The sequence below is a fragment of the Anomaloglossus baeobatrachus genome, chromosome 3 (assembly GCF_048569485.1).
Source record: "Anomaloglossus baeobatrachus isolate aAnoBae1 chromosome 3, aAnoBae1.hap1, whole genome shotgun sequence".
NCBI classification, from domain to species: domain Eukaryota; kingdom Metazoa; phylum Chordata; class Amphibia; order Anura; family Aromobatidae; genus Anomaloglossus; species Anomaloglossus baeobatrachus.
Genome location: NC_134355.1, coordinates 554112448 through 554139020, shown reverse-complemented (window position 1 = coordinate 554139020; position 26573 = coordinate 554112448). Strand labels below are relative to the sequence as shown.

At 42.0% G+C, this 26573-nt stretch overlaps 1 protein-coding gene across 1 annotated transcript in view; it reads left to right on the top strand.

Annotated features, from left to right (window-relative positions):
- The window catches only part of EPHA4 (EPH receptor A4), an 88593-nt gene extending 85142 nt beyond the window's left edge, over positions 1 to 3451 (top strand). The window contains exons 17-18 of the mRNA XM_075340817.1: positions 618 to 1316; positions 1700 to 3451. Of these exons, the coding sequence (XP_075196932.1) occupies positions 618 to 732 (115 nt within the window). The 3' untranslated portion in view covers positions 733 to 1316; positions 1700 to 3451. The remainder of the gene's footprint in view (positions 1 to 617; positions 1317 to 1699) is intronic.
- The last annotated feature ends 23122 nt before the right edge of the window (positions 3452 to 26573 follow it).

Genomic DNA, 26573 nt, shown 5'->3' with positions numbered 1-26573 from the left:
ATGATGATGATTATTATTATTATGATTATTAATCTACAAATGGAATTATTATTATTATTATTATAGAACTCATTGTCAGATAACTAGTTGGTTATTATTATGGTTTTTATTATTATTATTATTATTATTATTATTATTATTACTGCCAGATCACTGCTTGTTATCATTATTATGATTATTAGATCTAAATATATAATTATTCTTATTATTATTATTATTATTAATCTACAAATTGAATTATTATTATTATTATTATTAGTATAGAACTCATAATTGTCAGATTAGTAGTTGGTAATTATTATGTTTTTTTTTTATTATTATTATTATTATTATTATTACTGCCAGATCACTGTTTTATTATTATTAATAATTATTAGTTATTATTATTGATATTATTCTATCAACATACTTATTATTATAGAAATCACAATTGCCAGATAACTTGTTGGTGACTTATTATTGTTATCATTATTATGATTATTAGATCTAAATATCTTTATTATTATTATTATTATTATTATTATTATTATATAAATCACAACTGCCAGATCACTACTTGGATGTTGTTATTAATACTATTATTAATAATAATATTATATTTATTTTTTTTTGTATAGTGACCTAACTCGGATTGGGATCACTTCTCCCGCACACCAGAACAAGATATTGAGCAGTGTTCAAGGAATGAGGACCCAGATGCAACAGATGCAAGGCAGGATGGTTCCTGTCTGAATTATCAGTGCATCAGGGCAAAGATTCTCTCAGAACTCTTGAAAAAATTAGTTTACCTCATCCATGCACTTTAATTAAAGAACTGCACTTTTTTATTAGCCTCACCTCATTGGACACAGACTTTAAGGCGTGAGGTGAAACCCATTAAAAAAAAAAAGAAAAAAAACAACACAAAAATGTAGTCATTTGTGCCACACTTACAGTAGATCATACATCAGGAAGCTACAGACAACCATTGGAAGTGGACTGGGCACGCTCATGTTGCTTGATTCATACCTTATACAAGACTTATTTCCGTGGATTGTTTTTGCGTGTCACATGGACATCTTTTCGGAATGGGTGCAAGCATTTTTTTTTAATTTTCCATCTGTGTGGACAACTGGAATTAGTACGTGATCTTTTGCTGGAGATGAAGACCTTTGTTGCGGTCTTTTGAAAGCTACTTCTTGGCTGTAATTGGAAATCTTAAGGAACCGGTGGCTTTTTGGTCATCTGCTAACTCAGAGAATATAACCGGGTTCCTTGTTAAGGATGGAAGTGTGTTTCTACTACCTAATGGCCGCAATGTAGAGAAGCATATGAAGGTATGTTTTCAATTCCTATGGTGTAGTATTGCCGGACCATCTGCACCATGGCTGTTTTGTATGAACTCCTGAAAGCACCATCTTGCTCCAAGGATTCAGTTTTCAGGCAGTACAGCGAGGCAAAGAATCTTATTTCTCTCCCCAGCTGTATCATGTTTCCCTCAGATATCACAGGCGGTTTTAATTTTCGGGAAGGCTTTTATTTTATCGGAACAATCATTTGGGAAAGTTGCTGGAGAGTGATATAAATCATCAAATTCTCAAACATCAGTAGTTTGATTATGGTCCTAGATAACATTTGTAGTCGTAATTGAATTACGTGGAGGAATTTATTCACTGTAAACGGAAGACACTCACGATTTGCTGCTTTTTTTCTTTCTTAGAAAACTGCACTCAACGTCCTTCGTTCATCCATGGCAAGGTCTGGAGACACCATTCCAGTGAAGACAGAATGTGGCTGCAAACTATGGATGGATCTGTGGATTTCCCGTCTTATCGGCACAGCTGCTTTTTCTCCAGCAAGATAAATTTCCAAACCGTCCTACAGGTCTTCCCGTGCACTCCATACCCAGCTATGGTCTGCCTCTTATGAGGCCGGCGACGGAGGCCAGCCGATGTTTACTAAGGATGCCATGTGTTCATGCCGGGATATTGTACTTGCCTTAGTTAATGGTATTACTGAGGCCACTCAGCATTATCCATTTTATTTTCTTCAGTAAAAGGGAATGGAGGCACTTCAGATGAGATTTTCTTACACTGCAAAGAATAAGAGGATCATTTGTGGAATAAAGGATTCTGGACAAACGGCAAGGTCGACATGGAGCAAATTATCAGCCAAACTAACCTTAACAAAGGACCCAGCTTGGGATGGGCCAGTTGTGCATTATGGGTTATCCCATAAGGTAGTGAAGGATGGTCTACTCTGGTCAAGGCCTGCTACTCATCTGTAACAGCCTCTGTAATGTAATATGACTTTACTTTCTACATAAAAATATGCAATTTATCTGTTTCAGCATCTTACTGGTACCAGTGACAACCAGACAGAGCTGCCAGTTAAGTTTATATATATAATAGGCCAAAATCAATTTTATATATATAAACTTATGTTTTTGTGCTTAACCCGTTGTCTTTGTCTAACCTCCTTCACCTATGTGCTGTGCAGACTGGCCACAATGGAGAACTAGGAATGTCGGGCAGTCCAGGGGCCTGCAGAACATCTTTAGTGAGTTTTATCACCAAATCCTAATGAATTCCCTATAGATTCCCTTCCTCCATATGTGATCTCCTAAAACCAATGACGTTCAGAGCATTGTCAGCAATGAAGGTGCCATCACTCATAAGGGGTTTCTTCCATTACATGAAATAGTCCTTTCAACAAGTGTCGTTAAGTCTAAAACATTGAGATATATTGCTGGCTTTGGAGAATCATACAACGGCATTGGAAGTCGTCAAGATTTTTCAACAGATTGACACTCAGTGCTTTAGCCCCTCACATCTCTGTGGATGGCGCTTTGTGGCATTGCTGCAAGTGAGGAGTGACATGCATAAGGATCAGTATTTTGTGTTACTGCCAAAAACTGTATGTAATTTCAAGAGTTTAGCAATACCCAAATTCTAATGGGATTTTTTTTAACTTCCATGCTTGTAATTGAGCCCTATGATGCTTCAGGCCCAGTTATGATAGAAAATATTAAGAATAATCCAGTTTATTATTAGCAGTATTTTTCACTTGTACCTAACCCACCAAACGTTAACCAGAAAAGACAAAAAAAAGGAAAAGGGACATTTAGCAGTTTTTTTTGTCACATCAAATGAGGAAAATTAATTTAGCTTCTACTAAAAAATGAAAAAAAAAGAATAAAAAAATATTCTAACAGAGCATATTTTTTCTTGGTTCACACATTGTTTAGACTTGTTATGTTTTCCAATTTTGTTTCATTTGTAATTTTTTTTGCCTTTGTTTTGGCAAAGGGGGGAGTAACTGGTTCCTCTTCCCTGGAACTTAGGTACGCATAACTTATCTTCTTTATTTATGGTCTTTTTATACCTAGTTTGTAAAATTGTAAAATAGCAAAGTTAATGCAAGTGTTTGCATTCTGGACAAAATAAAATAAAAAAATAAAGTAGTTACTGAATACGTGTGTGTGTGTGTATAATGCATCTTTTCATTAAAATATCAATGAATAATTAAGTGGCAACAACAACTAAACACATAGAAAACAAGTACAACCCTATTTAGTGAGACGTTTAAAGGGACACTGTATAATTTATCTCAATTTTATGTCCACTTGAGTCAACAGTGTGACGCAGCAGCAAAAAAGGCAAATACCATTCTAGGATGTATTAACAGAAGCATACATTCTAGATCACGTGAAGTCATTATCCCCCTTTACTCCTTTTTGGTCAGACCCCATCTGGAATATTGTGTCCAGTTCTGGGCACCACATTTTAAAAAAGACATCAACAAACTGGAGCAAGTTCAGAGAGGAGTGACCAGACTGGTGACTGGTCTACAAACCATGTCCTATGAGGAACGGTTACAGGATTTAGGATTGTTTAGTTTGCAAAAGAGAAGACTGAGAGGAGACTTAATAGCTGTCTACAAATACCTTAAAGGCTGTCACACTGTAGCGGGATCAGTTGTATTCTCATTTTCACAAGGAAAGACTAGAAGCAATGGGAGGAAACTGATGGGTAGGAGACACAGATTAGATATTATAAAAATCTTTTTGACAGTGAGAGTGATCAACGAGTGGAACAGGCTGCCACGAGAGGTGGTGAGTTCTCCTTCAATGGAAGTCTTTAACACTAGAAGTCCCAGGAATTTCGAGCTCCATAGGGTTCCAATGAAAGAGATTGGACGGACATCTGTCTCGGATGATTTAGTGAATCCTGCTTTGAGCATGGGGTTGGACTAGATGATCCAGCAGGTCCATTCTAACTTTAATATTCTATGATTCTATGATTCTTCCATCCCTTGTAGTAGTCTAGTTGCCCGCCTTTGAACTGACTCTAACTTCTGAATGTCCTTTTTAAAATGTGGAGCCCAAAACTGAATCCCATATTCAAGATGTGGCCTTAAAGGGAGAAAAAAAAATCATACCTATTTCTGGAACCAGCATCACTCCTTGTACCCAGATAAGCCCACTGTAGTTCTGCTGGCATTAAAATCCTGCAGGGGGTGAAAAGCCAGCTTGGATAGAATATTGTTCTTGCAATTACAGAATCTCCTGGAGGGTGAAGTCAAGAGACCAGCAGGAGAAGAAGAGCGGAGTACAGAAGTGCGTCAGCGGTCCTGGAAATTAGTGTCATTTTTTTTTCTCACCTTGGTAGGATTAATATGCAAAAGAAATAGTCAGAACGCGCTCATTTCAGCTGATAGATTGACAGAGGCATAGAACTGAATCTGCTGGAGATAATGACTGATCTTTTTAATTATTAAAATATAATAAAATTAAAACTGTACAATGCGTTTCGGCAGTTCATGCCTTCTTCAGGTACATAATAAACTCATAATACAAATGAGGTAAATATACACACATTTAGTCCCCTCCCCGCCCGCCTGTGGGAGCCGTAGGGAGTTGATTTAGAAACATTCACAGCTAATGTGATTGCAATGGGTTTATGTTCCAAATTTTATATAGAATCAAAAAACATCTTGGCTATTCGTTACCTGTACTCTAAAGATGCATCAATTGAGTACAGATATGATAGAATAAAAAGTTAATATCTTAAAAATAAATAGAACACTCAGACATTAAAACCAACTCATAGTCCATATTCAGATATACAGTTAGGTCCAGAAATATTTGGACAGTGACACAATTTTCGCGAGTTGGGCTCTGCATGCCACCACATTGGATTTGAAATGAAACCTCTACAACAGAATTCAAGTGCAGATTGTAACGTTTAATTTGAAGGTTTGAACAAAAATATCTGATAGAAATTGTAGGAATTGTACACATTTCTTTACAAACACTCCACATTTTAGGAGGTCAAAAGTAATTGGACAAATAAACCAAACCCAAATAAAATATTTTTATTTTCAATATTTTGTTGCGAATCCTTTGGAGGCAATCACTGCCTTAAGTCTGGAACCCATGGACATCACAAAACGCTGGGTTTCCTCCTTCTTAATGCTTTGCCAGGCCTTTACAGCCGCAGCCTTCAGGTCTTGCTTGTTTGTGGGTCTTTCCGTCTTAAGTCTGGATTTGAGCAAGTGAAATGCATGCTCAATTGGGTTAAGATCTGGTGATTGACTTGGCCATTGCAGAATGTTCCACTTTTTTGCACTCATGAACTCCTGGGTAGCTTTGGCTGTATGCTTGGGGTCATTGTCCATCTGTACTATGAAGCGCCGTCCGATCAACTTTGCGGCATTTGGCTGAATCTGGGCTGAAAGTATATCCCTGTACACTTCAGAATTCATCCGGCTACTCTTGTCTGCTGTTATGTCATCAATAAACACAAGTGACCCAGTGCCATTGAAAGCCATGCATGCCCATGCCATCACGTTGCCTCCACCATGTTTTACAGAGGATGTGGTGTGCCTTGGATCATGTGCCGTTCCCTTTCTTCTCCAAACTTTTTTCTTCCCATCATTCTGGTACAAGTTGATCTTTGTCTCATCTGTCCATAGAATACTTTTTCCAGAACTGAGCTGGCTTCATGAGGTGTTTTTCAGCAAATTTAACTCTGGCCTGTCTATTTTTGGAATTGATAAATGGTTTGCATCTAGATGTGAACCCTTTGTATTTACTTTCATGGAGTCTTCTCTTTACTGTTGACTTAGAGACAGATACACATACTTCACTGAGAGTCTTCTGGACTTCAGTTGATGTTGTGAACGGGTTCTTCTTCACCAAAGAAAGTATGTGGCGATCATCCACCACTGTTGTCATCCGTGGACGCCCAGGCCTTTTTGAGTTCCCAAGCTCACCAGTCAATTCCTTTTTTCTCAGAATGTACCCGACTGTTGATTTTGCTACTCCAAGCATGTCTGCTATCTCTCTGATGGATTTTTTCTTTTTTTTCAGCCTCAGGATGTTCTGCTTCACCTCAATTGAGAGTTCCTTAGACCGCATGTTGTCTGGTCACAGCAACAGCTTCCAAATGCAAAACCACACACCTGTAATCAACCCCAGACCTTTTAACTACTTCATTGATTACAGGTTAACGAGGGAGATGCCTTCAGAGTTAATTGCAGCCCTTAGAGTCCCTTGTCCAATTACTTTTGGTCCCTTGAAAAAGAGGAGGCTATGCATTACAGAGCTATGATTCCTAAACCCTTTCTCCGATTTGGATGTGAAAACTCTCATATTGCAGCTGGGAGTGTGCACTTTCAGCCCATATTATATATATAATTGTATTTCTGAACATGTTTTTGTAAACAGCTAAAATAACAAAACTTGTGTCACTGTCCAAATATTTCTGGCCCTGACTGCATGGCACTTTTCTACAATTCTGTCAAGGACTACTTTAGAAATATTCTATAATTTAAGTCGAAGGCTTTGTAGTTTAAAGATCCAATATGATTCTCTTCTGTTTAATGAACTTCTTCTATTGAGTGTATGTGCATGTGTATGTTCCTTGACTCCCTCAAAACTAACCTCATGTTTAAGGGTAATATGCCTTGACAGGCTTTGTTTTAAAAAAACATTCTTACAATTGTGGCGGTGACCATTCATAAGAGCACACAGGGTCTGTGTTGTCCGGCCCACATATTGAAGGCCACAAATGCAGGGGACCACATATTCTAAATGGCAAAAAAGTTGTTGTTTAACAACACATACTGACCATTTCTTTCTCATCTATTCTCTGTTCGTGGTTCACGAAAGCTCTCCTATTTAGCAAGCCAGTTCAGTTGCCGCTGGCTAGATTGATTTTTGTAACTGCTTCGTGCCGTCCAACTTTACCATAAGGTGAGTGCAGAAGCAACCAAGTGCTCTTTTTGATTACAAAATGGTACACCCAAAAAGTGCAACTTGTCCTTTCCTTTTTTAGGAATCTCTCCATTTGCTTAGGCTTATTAATAGGGAGTTTTCCAATAGTGGAATACCCCTTTAACTGTATTCGCCTTTTAATTTAACTCCATATGGATGCAAGTGATGTACCAATGTATAACTAAGCAGATATTGGCAACTATTTAAAGAAGTGAGTTGACCAAACCCAAATGCCCAACTCTTCCTCGTTACCAGATGTCAGGGAACAGGAGGATCAAATTGATTTCAATGCCCTATTCTTTCATTTTAAGGGGAGATAAGCCGCTATTGGACTTGTTTCCCAATAGTTCACACTGCTTTCCCCATTAAAAACACACAAATGCATGGCTGAACTAAACACACATGTATTGTATATGCAGAGATAAGAAGGAAAAACAAGTGTTTGGCTTAAAGGGATATTTCCAACACAGCATATCTGTCCACAGGATAGCTATAAAACGAGTCCCCAGCCTGTGGCTCTGGAGCCACTTTTTGCTCGTGGGCCCTTGATGTGTGGCTAATGGCAGCTTGTTGCATTAGCACCAGGTCTAACAAACAGTTATGAAGAGCAGGTCTATAGATGGTAACTTTTGTGAGTAGCCCCACACAGAAGAGCAGATCTAGATGCACTGGGGTTGGAGAGATAAGTTAAAGGGGTATTCCCATCTCCAAATAGGTATAATAATATTATTAGCAAACACCTAAAATTAGAAATATAGTATAGTTTTTGCTTAAATGTGTCACTTACTTCATGTGCAGGGCATTACAGCTTAGGAATCCATGGGTACAACCATGAGCAAATAACTGTCACTGTATGAGTGGTTGTAACTGTGACGCCCTGGCAAATCCAGGTAGTCACAGAAAGTGTTAATCCTCCTTGGCAGCTACACAATACCCACACAGGCCCTACTCACCCCCTTCCAAGGAAACGGGAGAAAGTGGTAGCTGGGGTTGGAGCCCTGGACTACCGGACTAGGTGGCTGTGAGGGACACAGGCGACGGAGATCCGGCAGCGAGGAACCTGAGGCGACCGGGACAGGGTTGTAGCCCGCCGGTGCCGGGAGAGGGACCCAATCCTGAGGCCATTCAAACAGACTAGTCCAGACAAGAGAGAGACAAACAGAGAGTGTGGAAGGAAGGGCCCCTGGCTGTACAGCTGAGTGTGGGACCCGAAGACACCCGCCAACGGTGACCGGCCATTTGGCAAGTTGGTTTACAAAGGACTCTATTTTCTGACCACACACATCAGCTTAGCTTCATCCAACACCAAGACAACCAAACTGTGAGTTTCCTGCTCCCTGCAATCCCTGCCACCACCACAACTCCCAATTGGGCCCCGGGACTACAACTCCCCTACCCGTGGAGGGGATCCCACCTTGCTGCCCCACACCATCAGTCCCGGGCACGGTCCCCAGAGGCAGCGGTGGTGCCACCATCTCATCACCGCAACCCACAGGTGGCATCACAGACAATCCCCCTTTACATATTCCCCTTTTGTTGTGGAGCCTGGGATCACAGACCGGATCACGCCACCGTGATACCTACAGAAGTGACCCCTTGGTCCGGATCTGAGTACCCCCTATCCCTGGGCGACACATAACCATGGATACCTAAGCTGCAATGCCCTGCACATGATGTAAGAGACAGCTAATCAGGAGAACTATTCTACATTTCTAATTGGATGTATTTGTTAATATTATTACACCTACTACATATTGGGGTAGGATCTTGGAGATGGAAATATCCCTTTAAGTATGATAAGCTGAAGATAGGATGATATTGGAAGTTAAAGGATAGCTTGAATCTGGATGCAATAGTGTGGTGGAAATGATTGATGTGCAAATACTAAATGCGGGTAAATATACTGCCTCAGCGTGATTGCTATGGTGAAGTTTTGGCTCTTATACCAGTAATGGGGATTCTGGGTGTCACCACTGTAGGCAGGAGCAGAATGCGTTTGTAGAGGGTACAGACCCATGTGAGAAAGGGGCCTATTGACGCTAGCATCTATTATAGTTGGAGGTGCTTCCAAATACAATCATTCAGGTGAAATGTATTGCTGCGAAGAGAGCTGCCACATTCCTGTACTGCAATGCACGCTGCTGGCTAATCAGAAGCCAGCAGCTGACGGCATGCCCATCACGGGCGGCGCATGGTAATGACGTTATACTATGACCATGGTGGGCATACCGAAGTCCACTGTCAGCCCTTGAGCCAGCTATAAAAGAAAACGCTTTGCATAGAGGAAGTTGGGGAAGGTAAGAAAATTTATTTTTTAAATGTGTGTTGGAGAAGAGTGGCAGAACAGGGCCCCGGATGGGGGACATTACACCAGGAAGGGACCCAGGATTAGGTACATTATGCTAAGAAAAGGCCCTAGATGTTATTACTGGAATAGGTCTAGGATGTGGGGCATTATACCAAGAGGAGGCCTAGGATTGGGGACATTATTACTGGAAGTGACCAAGGAGGGGGGACATTATACTAGGATAAAGGGACATTATTACTGGAAGGGGCTCAAAATGGAGGACATTATTACTGGCAGAGGCCCAAAATAGAGAACATTATTACTGGAAGGTACTACAAAATAGATATTTCCCTCTCAGGATATGCCTATATCTGGGCTGAAAGCCTACAATTTTATGGGCAGACAGGAATCTGCTTGGGAGTTAGCAAAGAGATACACATTGTCGCTGGCTGTTGGACTCTCATAAACAGGCCGCTTTATGTGCTTTGTATGTCAATTTTTCTATTTTGAATAGTAGTAATGCAGGTCCATAATTCCCTTATTTAATGTTTGCATGCTTTAGTGCTACAGAGTGCAGCTGTCTGTTTTTGTTTATTGTATTTATGGTGTGTACATGTTCACATTTATCTATTAGGATGTGTGGGTCAGTTATTTATTTCACATTGTAGTTCATTCCTTCTGACTGAGCACTCCTCCCACCAGCTTTTCGTAGTTTTCAGTTTAGCAAGTGACTGCTCATAAAATTGTAGGCTTTCACACTAGATAGAGGCATATCATGATAGCGACCCAGCAAACAGATATGCCAAGTCGCTGGCTGCTGGGCTCTCAGAAACTGGCAACATTATGCTCTAAGTAGATCAATTTTTCTATAATAGTAAAAATGCAGGTCCATAATACTTTTATTTAATATTTACATGGTTTAGCGCTACAGATTAAAGCTGTCTATTTTTTTTTGAATTTACAGTTTGCACCTGTTCACATTTGTCTGTTGTCTGTTAGGATGTACAAGTCAGTTTTTTCACACTTGGACCATTTAAAAAAATTGTTATCTGAGCAGAACTATGCATTACATTGGTCAGTGGGCTGTGGGATTTTTCTCGGATATCACAGGTTCATATAATGCCCTCATCTGATGTAGAACTTATACATGGGAAATTAGAGGCTTTGCATTATCTTTTGGGAGAATTGGCTAAGGCTAATTTCACACATCAGTTTTTTTCCATCAGGCACAATTCGGAAAAAAAGGGTAAAACGGATCCGGCGCCGGATCCATTTTATCCCCATTGATTTGTATTAGCGCCGGATTGTGCCTGATGGCCATAGGTTGCATCCGGCCTTTGCTGGATCCTTCATAATTGCCTAAAGCGGCGGCCGGAGGGAACGTATCTTGTAACGTTTTTTTGTCCGGCAAAAAAAACGCATCGCACCGGATCCGGCGCGATACGTTGTGTTTTACAATGGAAGCCTATGGACGCCGGATCCGGCGTAATGGGGTAAAAAACGGATGCGGCCGCTGGATCCGTTTTTGTAAACTGAGCATGCTCCAATGTATTGAAAAAAACGGATCCTGCAAAAAAAACGGACGAAAAGGATGCAAAAATGGATGAGCCGCATCCGTTTTTTGACGGATCAGGTATATTGGAACCGTCAAAAAAAAGGATCAGGCGCATCAGTTTTTGCATGTTCTGCGCCGGATCTGTTGCATCAGGCACACGCCGGATTGTGCCTGATGCCAAAAACTGATGTGTGAAATTAGCCTAAGGCTGCTTTCACACATCCAGCTTGAGCTCTGCGGCTCAATCCGGCTGTGCAAGCTATGCAACGGATGCGGTGAAAACACCGCATCCTTTGCATAAGTTTTTCCTTTGCGGCCAGTCCGGTTTTTGCCGCTTGCGGCATGCTACTGAGCATGCGCAGTGGCAAAAACCGCATGCGGCGGCCGGATGCGTTTATTGCCGCATCGCGCCGCATCCGGCCGCCATAGGCATGCATTGAAAAATGCGCCACATCGGCTGAATGCAGCGCGATGCGGTTTTTTTTTGCCGCACGAAAAAACGTGCCAGGCAACGTTCCATCCGGCCGCCGCATCGGCTAAATCTGCCGCATGCGGCAAAAACCGGATGGAACGCAAGGCCATGCGGCACAATGCGGCACTAATTAAAGTCTATGCAGGAAAATCGCAACCGGCAGCAAAAAAAAACGGTTGCGATTTTCCTGCAAAGTGCCGGAGTGTGCCGCATTGCAGAAACCGGAGGTGTGAAAGCAGCCTAAACTGGCAAATTGAAATGTCAGGAGATCCTCAGTACACACAACATTGTTGGTTATAAATGATTTAGTGACAAAATATATAATTGGTGGAGGAAGGTTGAACTAGATGGACCTAGGTCTTTTTTCAACCTATGTAGCTACCGTATGTAAGATCCATATATGTTTATTCTATAGTAAAAGCTCTTTAAAAATGAGGTAGTAGCTGCCATTTAATTAATATAAACCATGTAGAGTATGTGTAGCGCTAAATCATAGATCACCATCTGTTACACGACAGTTTGCAATATTAACAGTATACAAACACTACATACAGTAAACATGCAGTACATGAAACGCAATCACATGGAACATTGCTAGAAACACATAAATAAGGAAATTGTAAGATCTTCTTGTGGAAGAGAATTATTTCTGATATTGAAATGTAGGGAACACAGAAATAATCATACAATTTATCTAATTCTTTGCTTCAGCCCGATCGCAGCATGGAGGACCCCCCGCCAGCTGCTTGCTGCGCTATGAATGAAATTTGTATGAAGGGTTAAATACTCTGATAAATGAAGAAGCTTGAAGAATAAAATGAATGTAATAGATCGTGTGCGAACTGCTCCGCTCCTTGTCATGTTTGTGCAATAGATATTTAGATCAGAGGAAGAACAAATCTTTTAAGCAGTCATCAGAATCTAAATGACTGGAATATATTAAAGGGAGTGGATGGTTTATAAAAATCCATTTTTCTCCCACTCCTGATTTTGGCTTATAAATACTGTTGTAAAAAACTCGCCAAATACTGAATGTGTGAACATGGGCTTCAACCATCAAGGCCACGTGCACACGCGGAGTATTTGGTGAGTTTTTTACCTCAGTATTTCTAAGGCTACATGCACACGTTGAGTATTTGGTGAGTTTTTTACCTCAGTATTATAAGGCCTCATGCACACGAGCATTTGGTGAGGTTTTTACCTCAGTATTATAAGGCCTCATGCACACGAGTATTTGGTGAGTTTTGTAACCTCAGTATTTGTAGCCAAACCAAGAGTGGAACAATCAGAGGAAAAGTATAATAGAAACACATCACCACTTCTGGGTGTTTTACCCACTTCTGACTTTGGCTTACAAATACTGAGGTAGAAACCTCACCAAATACTCAACGTGTGCACATGTCTTTACAGATACTGAGGTAAAAACCTTGCAAAATACTCTGCATGTGCATGGAGCACCCCACGGGGCCTTGGGAATACTCGTCACTGGGCCGGTGAGGGTCAGGAGATGTCACGGGTGGCCCTGCCCAGTTTCATGACCCCGAAGTGTCCACGAAGGGATGGAGGATGGGATGATGATGGGGAGATGAGAAGGATGAAAGGGTTGATAATGTTGGGAGTTGTTGTCTCGTGACGCCACCTGTGGTGTGTGGCCAGGGATTAGCCGCGGCTGTGGGCGCTGCTCTCTGGGGCGGATGGTGTCGCAGCCGGGATGGTTCAGCTCCCCACAGGTAGAGGAAGCAGGGAAGATGATGGGGTGGTAGTGGCCGTTGGCGCCAGAGCGTGGGGCGACGGTGCCGGCAATGAAGGGCTGACTCAGTGGTTGCAGTTCAAGGTCTTTTACTCACAGTCCGGTTTTCACCCTTGGAGTGCCGGTCTCTGCCGTGATGGGCCCCCGCCGATCCCAGATAATTCAGAGGTCACCGACGGTGTTCCCACTGTGTGTCCTTTCTGGTCGGGGTCCCTCCAATTCCGTGGATGGAATGTGGAACAGGCTGCAGGTGTTTCCTGCACTCTCCGTAGACCCTGGAATCCTCTACAGCTGTGTAGAGCCCGGGCTGACCTGCCTGCTCCAAGCCACGGGTTTTATAGTGCTCCCAGAAGTGTAAGATGATGTCTGGACCGAAGTCCCGTCTGTGCACCTCACCCCAAGCTGTGCCCGGGGGTAAGGGGGTAACTCAACAAGTGTGAAGATGCTCCTTCCTTTTCCACAAGTGGTGCCCGCCCTCCAGATGGTTGTCCTAGTGACCGGGTAAGTCCCATGCCTCGTGATGGCCACCCCCCTGTCTACCCTAAGCCAATGCCAATGGAAAAGCACCTGAATGTGTGTGGTTTGTGAAGCAATTAACCTCTTCCTTACCCGGGATGAGTACTGCACCTTATTTGAGATGTAGTACCCTGTGGCGACTGAAGCCTTAGGGGCACCACATGCACATGGCCCAATGGTAAAGACTATCTATGAAGCTTGAACCTTTCTTTCTCTAGACAGAGGGAGTGTCCCTTTGTTTTTTGAGGGGGGGTTACATGAAACAGCATTATACTAAGTTTTACAGATGGTCAATTTATGCATTTGTACAAATTATTCAAGTCCCTTGTCTCCCTGGCATAATCCACTGTAATGGTCAGCAAGTGTATGAAAGCAGGTCAACAAATAATAGGGCCATGGATGGCACCTAAGGGGGCTCCGATTCTCCTAGGAACTAACTAGTTATTGGGGCGAAGCAGCAAATTATTGATTTTTGTTGCATTTAAATTATTCTTAAATTTTAATATGAAAAAAATGCATGCCATCTTTAGGCTGAGTACACATCTCGTTTGAGCCCATGTGGGAGGTATTCATTCTATATACTACTCTATAAACATTCTGTGGAAATTTGCATCCATAGGCTTCCATTGGAAAAAGTATTTATTTTTTCAGCGCTCCTTTCCGTAGGAAGTCATACAAGACTATGCTTTCGATTACTATAATCAAAAAGGTATGCAAAAAAACCCACAATATTGGTGAACAGTATAATGGCGGCATCGTAGCCTATAGACATAAAAAATAATAGAATAACACAATAGCCTTTGCTGTATTTTTAGTTTTACCTTTTACAATTTTGTACAAAGTTTTTTGGGGACACTTTGTGAGAAAAGCTTATGGAAAAAAACTTAAAATGACATAGTTTCAGCAGGCAGGTTTTTATGCATTACAAACCAAAATACTGTGTCCATACTTTAATTTCATATAGCCTTATACAGTATGTATCATTATTAGACTTGGGTCACACAAGCATATTAAAAGACTGTCCGATGCTCATCCAGAAAAGTGGGGCAATTTTTTCTGATCCGTGAGCTGTTTGTATGTAATCCGTGTTTTTACCCAGCAGCTTTTGACCCTTTCCAGGACCATTTACAGTTTCCCATCTTAGGGTATTTGCCCATGTAGCAGATTTGTATACAGATTTTGGCACACAAAACTGCATGTTTTAGCAGAAAAAGGCAACAGGAAAAAAGCGCACTTTTTTTAATCAAATTTTTGCGTTTTTATGCGTTTTTTCTTGCTTTTTTCATGAATTTTTAGGTCATGACAATCGCAAGGGTTCCTGTGCTGTACCACCCTCACGATCACTGCCGAGTCTCCAAGTGATGTTACAGCCAGGACCCAGATCTCTCTGCCAGGAGCAGTGCCCGTGCCGCTCCTGGCAGTTTAACCCCCTAAATGCTGCAATCAATCGTGATCGCAACATTCAGGAGACAGGGAGAGGAATTGCTTACCTCTCCATGGCTATCAGGTCCCTGTAATGCGATCACAGGGACCTGATCGCTGTCATGGCAACCCTAGGTCATCACCATGGCAACCCCAGGTTACTGAGCTACGAATCGCCTCACAGACCATGCCGGATGCATGGCGCATGAAGCGAAGTGTCAGTGCTGTGAGTGCAGCACTGACAGATATAATCCACTGCAGTGATCGAGCTCGAGCACTGCAGTGGGTCACTGAACAGATGAAGGAAAAAGCAAAGAAAAAATTGAGATGCTGCAGATTTTCTTCTGCATCAAAATCTGCAAAATGTGCACAGCAATCCAGGATTCGCATAGACTTTTCTGGGATGCAGTTTCCTTGCAGTATTGATTAAAATCTGCAAGAAAAAATGCATAATAATAATATTTATTCATTTATATAGCGCTATTGATTCCACAGCGCTTTACATACATTGGCAACATATAAAAAAACGGATCGTGGGCACACAGTCTTAGGCTATGTGGGCACGCTGCAGTTTTGTTTCTTCAGCAAAAAACGCACCCTCTGGCCCAAAAAAAAAGCATCAAAAAACGAATGCGTTTTTGACTCGTTTTCGGTGCATTTTTTTTCCATGCATTTGTGCTCATGCGTTTTTTCACTATATATATGTATATGTCTAATATATAAAGCTGAGTGTATGAGTGCATGTATGTATGTGTATGTTTGAATGTATGTCCACTAAAGGAATCCGCACTGTCGCATTTACAATCACAAAATTTTGCATAGACGCCTCATGTGACTCAGGGAACGTCATAGACTATGTTTTGACAAGAAGATTTAACCCCGCGCTTTACAGTTACTCTCCAAAAAACCTGCCTCCATTAAACTGAATGGAGCTGCGACCTACAGGCTATTAATAAGAGCTATGATTGGTTGCTATAGGAACAAATGACATTCATAGTATAAGAAGCTTATGTGTGAGGTAATATGATGTCGGTGGGGAGAATGATAGAGAGAGACACAGACTGAGAGACAGATACAGATAGACATGGATACCACGAGTATCATCCAGTTTCCCCATGTGCAACTGAAGAAGGTCTTCTGTGACCGAAAACGTTATTTATGCACATCCACTGTTAAATAAAATCACAACATCAAGAATTTTGGGAGTGCCTTGTGTCTATACTTAGTTTCTTGGCTTTGGAACCTACTAAGTGCACCCCTTTCCATTTCCACAATATTCACCATTTCAAGGAAGTGCCATTTGTTATATTCAAATAGACTGAGAGACAGACAGACATAGACAGACAGACAGACAGGCACAGACAGAGCAGAGAGAGAAAGTCAGAGAGACCGATACAGAGACAGATACAGAGATAGACACAGACAGACTCACAGAGACAGACAGGGAAAGAGACAGACATAGAGACAGACAGACAGACGGAGACTGGGAGAGAGACAGCTGCTATCCCGGGCAACGCCTGGGTACTACAGCTAGTATATATATATATATATATATATATATATATAAAATGGAACACAGGGAAAAATACAAAAAGAATTGACATACTGCTTCTTTTTTCTGCAACCAAAGCTGCAGGCAGAAAAGAAGCAACGTGTGCACAGACTTTCTGAATTCTCATAGACTTTGCCAGGGAAGGAAATGTATGCAGTTTAGGGCAATAAACTGCACCAAAAACTGCACCAAAAACTGCACTGTGCACACAGGGCTTTACAGAATTGTAATGTGTGTTGCCCGGGGACCAGGGGTACTCAGATCCGGGCCACGGGGTCACTTCTGTGGGTATCACGGTGGCGTGACCCGGTGTGTCAGTCTGAACCCGAGGAAAGGAATCAAGTTTCACTGGGGATGTCTGCTGTGAAACTGGTGGGGGTGTGTGTGTGTTGTTACCTGTGGCCCCTGGCTTGTGCAGGGTGCCACAAATGTATCCGTAAAAATCAGATGTCATACTGATGTTCCGTATAGCATCCAATGTTTTTCTCGCACTGTACTGATTTCTCAGTCAAATTGCTGCATGTTAAATACGGCTGAGAATAAATACACAGATCGGCACTGTCCCAGAGTATAACATTGGTCTGATCGCAATCCCTTTTTTTTTTATCGGGCTGCAGTGGTCTACTTTATACACTTGTGTGAGAGAGCCCTGAGTCATTAAAAAAATGTGAGCCACATATTTTAGTTATGTTGCTGTATAGTTTTGCTTCTGTTCTAGATATATAAGGTCATCTATGCAATTAGACTGGTGTTTGTCTGCACTAACAGGGCTCGTGCTAAGATGAAACAGGTGCTGCAAAGTGCGGAGGATTAAATGTCCGGAGAGATCGTCCACAGATAGCCACGATTCATTGTATTATTTACACTCTGACAACTTTATATGTTGTGAATGAAGTGTTTCACCACCTCATATCCCCGGCATAAGCCGGTGCCACCCCCGAACATGTAATTACATTAATCTTTTGACACAACAAGCTGAGATTTCCCTGTGAACTGCAATCAATAGTCCAGAGATGCCATCTATTTAATGGGTTACACTTCAGTTGAAGATATAATTAGCTCCTGCGGTCCTGGGAGGTTTGTGCTGTCCCTATTCCTTTCTCAGTGACCTGTAATACTATTTGCTGGTTTATTTTCCACTGAGCAGTAACCAATTTGTCTGTGTGATCACTATAGCACATTTATATGTTCTAAATGTCTTACACTGCGACTAGTGACCCCTGAATCCCTTAGTTGCTGGTCCCATAAGGAATGTTTACTCCATTACCAATACCATATGTAAAAGGAATTATTTAGGCATTTACATAATGTAATATATGATAGCAATAATGTTTTTGTGTGACCCATTAATAAACTTTCTAATATATTTTGTGTTTCAAATCCTCACAAATTTTAAGATTTTTGCTTTCTACTGGTGATGGAGAACAGAAAGATAGACATGGCACTCAAGTATAGTGAATAACAGGTGATTTATTTGGTAGAATAGCAGCAATCCTGTTGGAATATGTTTAGTGCAACAACTCCATTCCTGTCTATGAGTGTTTAGTTGCTAAAATTGTGTGTTGTTAATAAAGATAGAACAAAAAAAAAAGAGAAGGTCACAGGAAGAGCATGTGACTGTCTTCTGTTTCCTTCCTTCCTGTGCTCTATGTGGGAGGATGCTTACTGCAGAAGCTCCAGATAAAGACACACAAACATTATTACTTGCTAATTTACTAAGCTTGATATTTGTTTCTGATTGTTCCTGAATAAAACAACCATTAGGCGATGTCCGCACTTTGCGTTGAGTTAGTTGCAGTTCTAAACGCATCCATAGCTTTGTCAAATTTGGTTTTGACCACAAAAACGCTATAAATACGCTTGAATTTTTACCGCGTTTTTACCGCGTTTTACATGCTTTTTCATTGCTTAAAGTCAGATGCGTTTTGAATACAAATACACAACTAAATAAAGTTTAAACATTCAAACACTATGAAAAAAAAAGGAAAAAAATGATAACAAATATCATGATTAAAATCATATACAAAATAGCTAATTGTATTAAAATGATAACTGTGTTCTAATATTTATGTATAAAATAATGTTAAATTAATGATTTTCATTATTTTAATTGTTGAACTATGTGTGTGTGTAAAGGGACATATCAGGCCCTTAATATAATGTCAAAAACGCATGCGTTTAATTTGTCAAAAAAGCATGTAAAACGCTAGGATTTTGATTTAGGATGCGTTTTGAAACTTCTCATTGACTCTAATGTTAGCAAAACGCTGCCAAAATGGCAAAAACAATTGATATGTTGCTTCTTTAAACGCTGTGATTTTGACAAATTTTCTGCAACTATTACGATGCGTTTTTAACAGCATTGTGCACACAAGAAAGCCGTATTTCTCATAGACTTTGCCTGAAAATCAAAACGCATGCATTTTGGCATTAAAACGCTGCAGTTCAAAACGCTGCGGAAATGCATGAAAAACCGCAAAGTGCGCACATAGCCTTACTGTGTTGCACACTTGAGTGTATCGTTGATAATCCGCTGCCAACAAATTCAGAATATGAAAACATTCCGGTCTGAATTGGATCTTCAGCAGTTCATGGATTACTATGGAAAGACTGCTTAGGAATGCGAACGCAGGTGCAGGCATGGGATGTCCAGCGCAATGGTAAGTGGCACTACTTACCATTGTGGTGGACACCACATGCCTTCATCTGCGCTCTCATTCCTAAGCAGTCTTTCCATAGTAATCCATGAACTGCTGAAGATCCAATTCAGACCGGAATGTTTTCACATTCTGGATTACCGCTATACTACCAAATAAATCACTGTTTATTCACTACCTTGTCTATCTCTCTGAAGTTACATGATCGGATGCTACGCAAGCATTCACACTCAAAAGTGCTGTTTTTCCCTATATTAGGTGGTTAAGAATAGACTTGGTTAAACCAAAGGCTGAACGTTCATACACAGAATTTCTTACAGCTGTAATGAAGAGACAGGTTACTGGATGCAGCAGCGTAGTAAAAGTTACTCAGTGGTGAGTCACAATAAATATTTATTTGGTACAGCAATGAGAGTTGGCATAAAAGGGATGATACTAGAACAGTGGAGATGCTTATCCAGAGATAAATCAATATATAATCAGTATAAAAGAACTGAAGTCCTCAGTGGTTGATACCTTTTAATGGCTAACTGAAAAGATGGTAATAATAGCAGCTTTCCAGACTACTCAGGTCTCTTCATCAGGCTCAATATTGACCCTGATGAAGAGACCTGAGTAGTCTGGAAGCTTGCTATTATTACCATCTTTTCAGTTAGCCATTAAAAGGTATCAACCACGGAGGACTCTGTTCTTTTAAACAATTTTTTATCTCTACTGGCTAACATGGTACAAAGATATATTTTACCTGTATATAATCAGTAACGTAGAGGATGCAAGTGTAATGTTTCCACACTAAATTTGCTTTAAGCACTGAACAACAACTATCAAACGTTATTCTAGTTCTGTTTTTTCTCTGTCATTAGTGTCACCTCATCCTATCTCAAGTTCCCCCTACAGAGCCACAGTCAAGTCACATTTATATGTTAACACATGGAGCCTAATGAACTATAACTCAAGTTAGTCTTTAATAAGTAACTTTCCTTGTTTAGTACTGTATGGCAGGGTAGGAAGCAACCACTTGACCGGCCTATTCTGGTCTTTGTTACTTGACCACAAAGTCTGGGCTGTGGTGCTTGACCAGCCTAGTCTGGTCTTCAGTGCTTGACCATAAAGTCTGGGCTGTGGTGCTTGACCAGCGTAATTGTGACGCCCTGGACTAGCCAGGTAGTCACAAACATACCAACATACACACCCCCACCCTAGGCAGTTACAACAGTCAGACAAAAACCCTTGTTGCCTCCCTCTAGGGCCTGATGTCCACACCAGGTGGGGCGGAGCCAAGTGATTGGCCACATCCACCGAGGAGTTCACAGGCCTGGAGGCGGGAAAAGTGTCAGTTGAGTTGTGGAGGTGGAAGTGAGAGGAGTAAACACTTGAGGTGTCTGGGTCGGAGCCCAGGCACTGACAGCAAGGTTGGCAGACGGTGGTGGCCATCTGCAGGAGTTGGTGGAACTCAGCAGAGCCGTAAGGACCAGGGTCGGGCGTCGGGCCGCCGGTACCGGACCGGGGAACGGAGTGAAGCTAAGCACACAGGCAGGGCCATCGAACCCCGACCAGGCTTGGAGCCGCCGTCAATAGTCAAATCCGAATGTGACAGGAACCCCCGGGGTTCCCTAACAACCAAGTCCCGATTGAAGGCAACTGCTCACACTGTGAGGATATACAGGCACCGCCACAGGCTAGAGATTCAAGGGCCAGCGCCTGCGGGCAAAACGGGCTCCTACGGCACCTATACGCCGGGGAACGGACTACCGGTGGGCAACCATAGGAGTCAGAACATTCTAAAAGGTGCAGGGAAAGACAGCCACCATCAGCCGTCTGGGGAGAGCATAACATCCACACTGCAGCCGGCTGCGGGACCCGTCCATCCGGCCGTTTTGGTTTACTAGAGACTTTGTCAGTGATTGTTTGAGTGAGTACACCAGTGCCGTCCAGCACCGCGCCGCGCAGTCCCTGCACCCCAGCCATCCAGCCTCCCCGTTACACCACCGGGCCCCGGGATCACCAAACCCCCTACCCACGGAGGGGACAACATCCCAGCTGGACCCTACCATCTCTCCCAGGATCCCCATTACCAGCAGCGGTGGTGCCATCATCACCACGTCCCGTGGGTGGCGTCACGAACAATCTCCCTAACCAAACCACCCCCTTTTTCACTCACGGGCGAGGAGCGCTGCTCGAGTCCCCGGGTTCGGCCCACCGCTCGAGCCACCGAACAGCAGCAGCAGAAGCCCCGGACCCGAGCATGGCGAGTGCGTCCCCTCCGCCCGCGACATAATCTGGTCTTCGATGTCTGACCATGTAGTCTGAGCTGTGTCCAGAACGGATGTGCCTCAGGTACTACTGCTGCAGTGGTGAGCATGATATTGCTCTGCTGAACATACGTGTTCTTCCCTCCCAAGTCAGGGCACAAACTTCGCCCCTCCTTTACCGTCCTTACCAGCTTTTAAAATTAAGCAACTACACCACAACTGACACCTAACTTGGAATTCCCTTCAAAATTTTCCCTCAAGGAAACATACTTCACCATTCTTTGGTTCCTGATTGTTTATTTCAATCAGTAGTTGGCGGTATTTGTTTGCAAGTGAGAAGTTGACTAAAGCCCGCTTTACACACTACAATATATCTTACGATGTGTCGGCGGGGTCACGTCGTAAGTGACGCACATCCGGCATCGTAAGGTACATTGTAGTGTGTAACAGCTACGTGCGATTGTGAATGAACGGTAAAACGTTCATCGCATGCACGTCGTTTATTTCTCATGAATTGAACGTCAGGTTGTTCATCATACCCGGCATAGCACACATCGCAGTGTGTGACACCCCGGGAACGATGAACAGATCTTACCTGCGTCCCACGGCTCCCGGCCAGCAATGCGGAAGGAAGGAGGTGGGCGGGATGTTTACGTCCCGCTCATCTCCACCCCTCCGCTTCTATTGGCCGGCTGCCGCATGACGTCGATGTGACGCCGAACGTCCCTCCCACTCTAGGAAGTGGACGTTCGCCGCCCACATCGAGGTCGTATGGACGGGTAAGTACGTGTGACGGGGGTTAATCGTTTGTGCGGCACATTCAACAAAATTGAACGTGCCGCACATACGATGGGGGCGGTTACGATCGCATACGATATTGTATGCAGAATCGTAACATGTAAAGCAGGCTTAAGTGCATTCTACATTCAACACCCCCCTTAGAGTACCAAGTCCAAAAAAGTTTGTAAGAGGTGCGTCAAACTGTTGTTTTAGTCCACAACCTCAGTATAACATAGGATAACCCTAGCTGGGGTATTACTCTCACAGGGCAACACAGATTCAGGGACAAAAGCAACTTAACCTCATTTTATGAGTAACGGTCTGTTTAAACATTTCAGTAACAACTTAGTCTCTAAAGGCCCCGTTACACGGGACGATATATCGTGTGATCGCATGAGCGATCGCACCCGCCCCCGTCGTTTGTGCATCACGGGCAATTTGTTGTCCATGGCGCACAAAGTCGTTTACCCCTGTCACACGTACTTACCTCCCGGATGACCTCGCTGTGGGTGGTGAACATCCTCTTCCTGAAGAGGGAGGGGCGTTTGGCGTCACAGCGACGTCACACAGTGGCCGCCCAATAGAAGCGGAAGGGCAGAGATAAGCGGGACGTAACATCCCGCCCACCTCCTTCCTTCCGCATTGCCGGCGGGACGCAGGTAAGCTGTGTTCGTTGTTCCTGGGGTGTCACACGGAGTGATGTGTGCTGCCTCGGGAACGACGAACCACCGGTGCGCAGAAGGAGGAACGATTTTATGAAAATGAACGACGTGTCAACGAGCAACGATAAGGTGAGTATTTTTGCTCGTTAACAGTCACTCGTAGCTGTCATACGCTGCGATATCTCAAACGATGCCGGATGTGCATCACGGAATCCGTGACCCCGACGACATATCGCGTGATATATCGTAGCGTGTAAGACCCTCTAAGTCTCTCTCTACACTTTACTCTCTTGAACATAGGCTGCACTCCAGACCCTCCATGCTTTAGTCCACAGTTTAGACAGCTTTTCACTCATCATCAGTACATTGATACAGTTTTCTCTCACACCTTGGACCCTCTGCCCTGAACTGGCACAATCTTTATGTACAGTACAGTAAAACTGTGCCTCAACTAAGCCAGTTGGGAGAGGAAGTCTAGTGACATATAATACCCTGCTGGTTGCCCGGAAGAAATCGAAAAGTCCCTCTGCTTTGGTCAGAGTAAATCTATGTACATACCGTGTCTCTGCCCATTGTCACACAAACTTAAAGGGAAGGTATCATAAAAAAGGACCTATTTTAATTCAGGTTCATTTGTAAAATTTATGTATTTTTTGGCAATGTTTATTTAATTATCATAATCTGTATTACAAATAAAAAATAGAAATCTTGCCATTTTGAGACTAACAACTGGGGCTTTTTTCAGATTCTAACTTTCTGTTGTATCAGGAAACAACACATGTACATAGCCACCTCAGCCCTACAATTTTTATGGAGGTATTTAATGATTCTGTGCAAGTTATTGTAAAGGAAGATAGAGCAGGATCTTGCTTGAAATAGTGGATCCTGGGTTACTAGCTGTGTATGGAGATGTTACCTCCTATTGTAATCAGCCACACTGAAAGGACAAGAAGTATGAGTCTAAAACAAACCCTAGTGACCAGAGTGAAAATTGCAAAGTTATCAATATTTTTCTTTCTATAAGGATTGTGATATGGAAAAAAAACATTGCTGAAAATGTTTAAAAACAAACAAAAACGTGACTTATACAACATGTCGTATTCTGACAATAGTTTCCCTTCACTCTCCAAACTTAGCGGGATGGCCATACTTAGCGGTAAAAAAAAAGCTATGTGTTTCAATATGTACTGTATGTCACAGTCTTTGCTGTGTTGCAGCCGAACTATTACACCTATAAAGGAATTTGGACATAGAGTGCAATACCAATGTGTGCTGCAGCTGCACACTATAATTATTGGGGTCCTAAAATTCAAGCATTGCATGTTAAAATCTATGGATCCAACATGCACAGTGCAAAGTATGTAATTCATGACTATAGTAGTTTCCTAATAGAAGACAACAGCCACCTGTGCCCTTCATAGTATATCGGATGTACAGTATTTGCATTGTGCTGTATACACATCCTGCACACAGTGCATTTGTATAATACACAGGACACTATGTTTATTTCATGCAATGTAACTTGTGATTGAAGCCTATGCAAAATCATGTGCACTGGGCTTGATTGTGATGGAATTATGCAAAATGAGCCGACCATTTACTAAACAAATCAGCGATATTAGAGGAATCCTTGTACTTTGCTGTACCTTGCAATTCAAAGTAAGTAATACCACAGCCTGACTTGCTTCATACAGTCATGGCCAAAAGTGTTGACACCCTTGAAATGAATCCTGAACATGAAGTATTTCTCCCAGAAAATTATTGCAATTACATGTTTTGTTATACACATATTTATTTTCTTTCTGTGTATTGGAATAACACAAAAAAACACAAGATTTAAAGGCAAATTGATCATAAATTCACACAAAATTCCAAAAATTGTCGTTGGCACCCTCAACTTATTATTAGGTTGCACACCTCTGGAATAAATAACTGCAATCAATCACTTCCTATAACCATCAACAAGTTTATTATACCTCTCAACTGGAATTTTGGTCTCTTCTTTTGGTCTCATATTTGAAGGCGCCTTCTCCCAACAGCAACTTTAAGATCTCTCCACAGGTATTCAATGGGATTTAGATCCAGACTCATTGCTGAGCACTTCAGAACTCTCCAGCGCTTTGTTTCCATCGATTTCCAGGGGCTTCTTGAAGTATGATTGGGGTCATTGTCCTGTTGAAAGACCCATGACCTAAGATACAAACCCAGGTTTCTGACACTTGGCACTACATTGCGACCCAAAGTCCTTTGATAATCTTCAGATTTCATGATGCCTTGCACAGTGTCAAGGCACCCAGTGCCATAGGCAGCAAGACATACGAAAACCTCTTTGAACCTCCACCATATTTGACTGTAGGTACTGTGTTCTTTTCTTTGTAAGCCTGATTCTGTTTTCAGTAAACAGTAGAATGATATGCTTTACCAATAAGCTGTATCTTGGTCTCATCTGTCCACAAATCACTTTCCCAGAAGGATTTTGATTTACTCATGTACATTTTGGCAAGCTGTAATCTAGCTTTTTTATGTCTCTGTGACAGCAATGGGGTCCTTATGGGTCTCCTGCCATAGCATTTTATTTCTTTCAAATGTCAACAGATAATTTGCTCTGAGACTGATGCACTCTGAGCCTACAGGACAGCTTGAATTTCATTGGAACTTGATTGGGGCTGCCTATCCACCATCTGGACTATCCTCTGTTGCGACCTTTCATCAATTTTTCTCTTCTGTCCACATCCAGGGAGATTACCTATGGTGCCATGGCTTGTAAACTTCTTGATTACGCTACACACTGTGGAAAATGGACCATCAATATTTCTGGAGATGTATTTGTAAGCTTGAGATTGTTGATATTTTTCAACAATTTTGGTTTTCAAGTCCTGAGACAGTTCTCTTCTCCTCTTTCTCTTCTCCGAGCTTAATGTGGCACACATAGACCCACAGTGCACAGTCAAGTTTATTCCTTTTTATCTGGTTTCAGGTGTGTTTTCATGTTGCTCACACCTATTACTTTCCACAGGTGAGTTTAACGAGCATCACATGCTTGAATTAAAGTTGTTTGCTCACAATTTTGACCAGCTTATTTTGGGGGTTTTGTGTGAAATGTCCAATTTGCCTTTTTTCTCATTTTTCTTTTGTGTTGTTCCAATAAACACCAAAGAAATTAACATGTGTGTTTAGCAAAACATGTGTAATTGCCATAATTTTACTTTTTTTTTTTTTTTAAATATTTCATTTTCTGGAAGAATTTCAAGGGTGCCAACACTGGCACTCACATGAGTACTAATGATTTGCTCATGGCAAGAGTCAGTTTTAAGTGCACCATCCTAAAAGTCTTAGAACTTTCTGCAGAATTTGATACAAGTAATTATGAAATATGGAATTGATGGCACAGTTCTCCAATGGTTCACTTC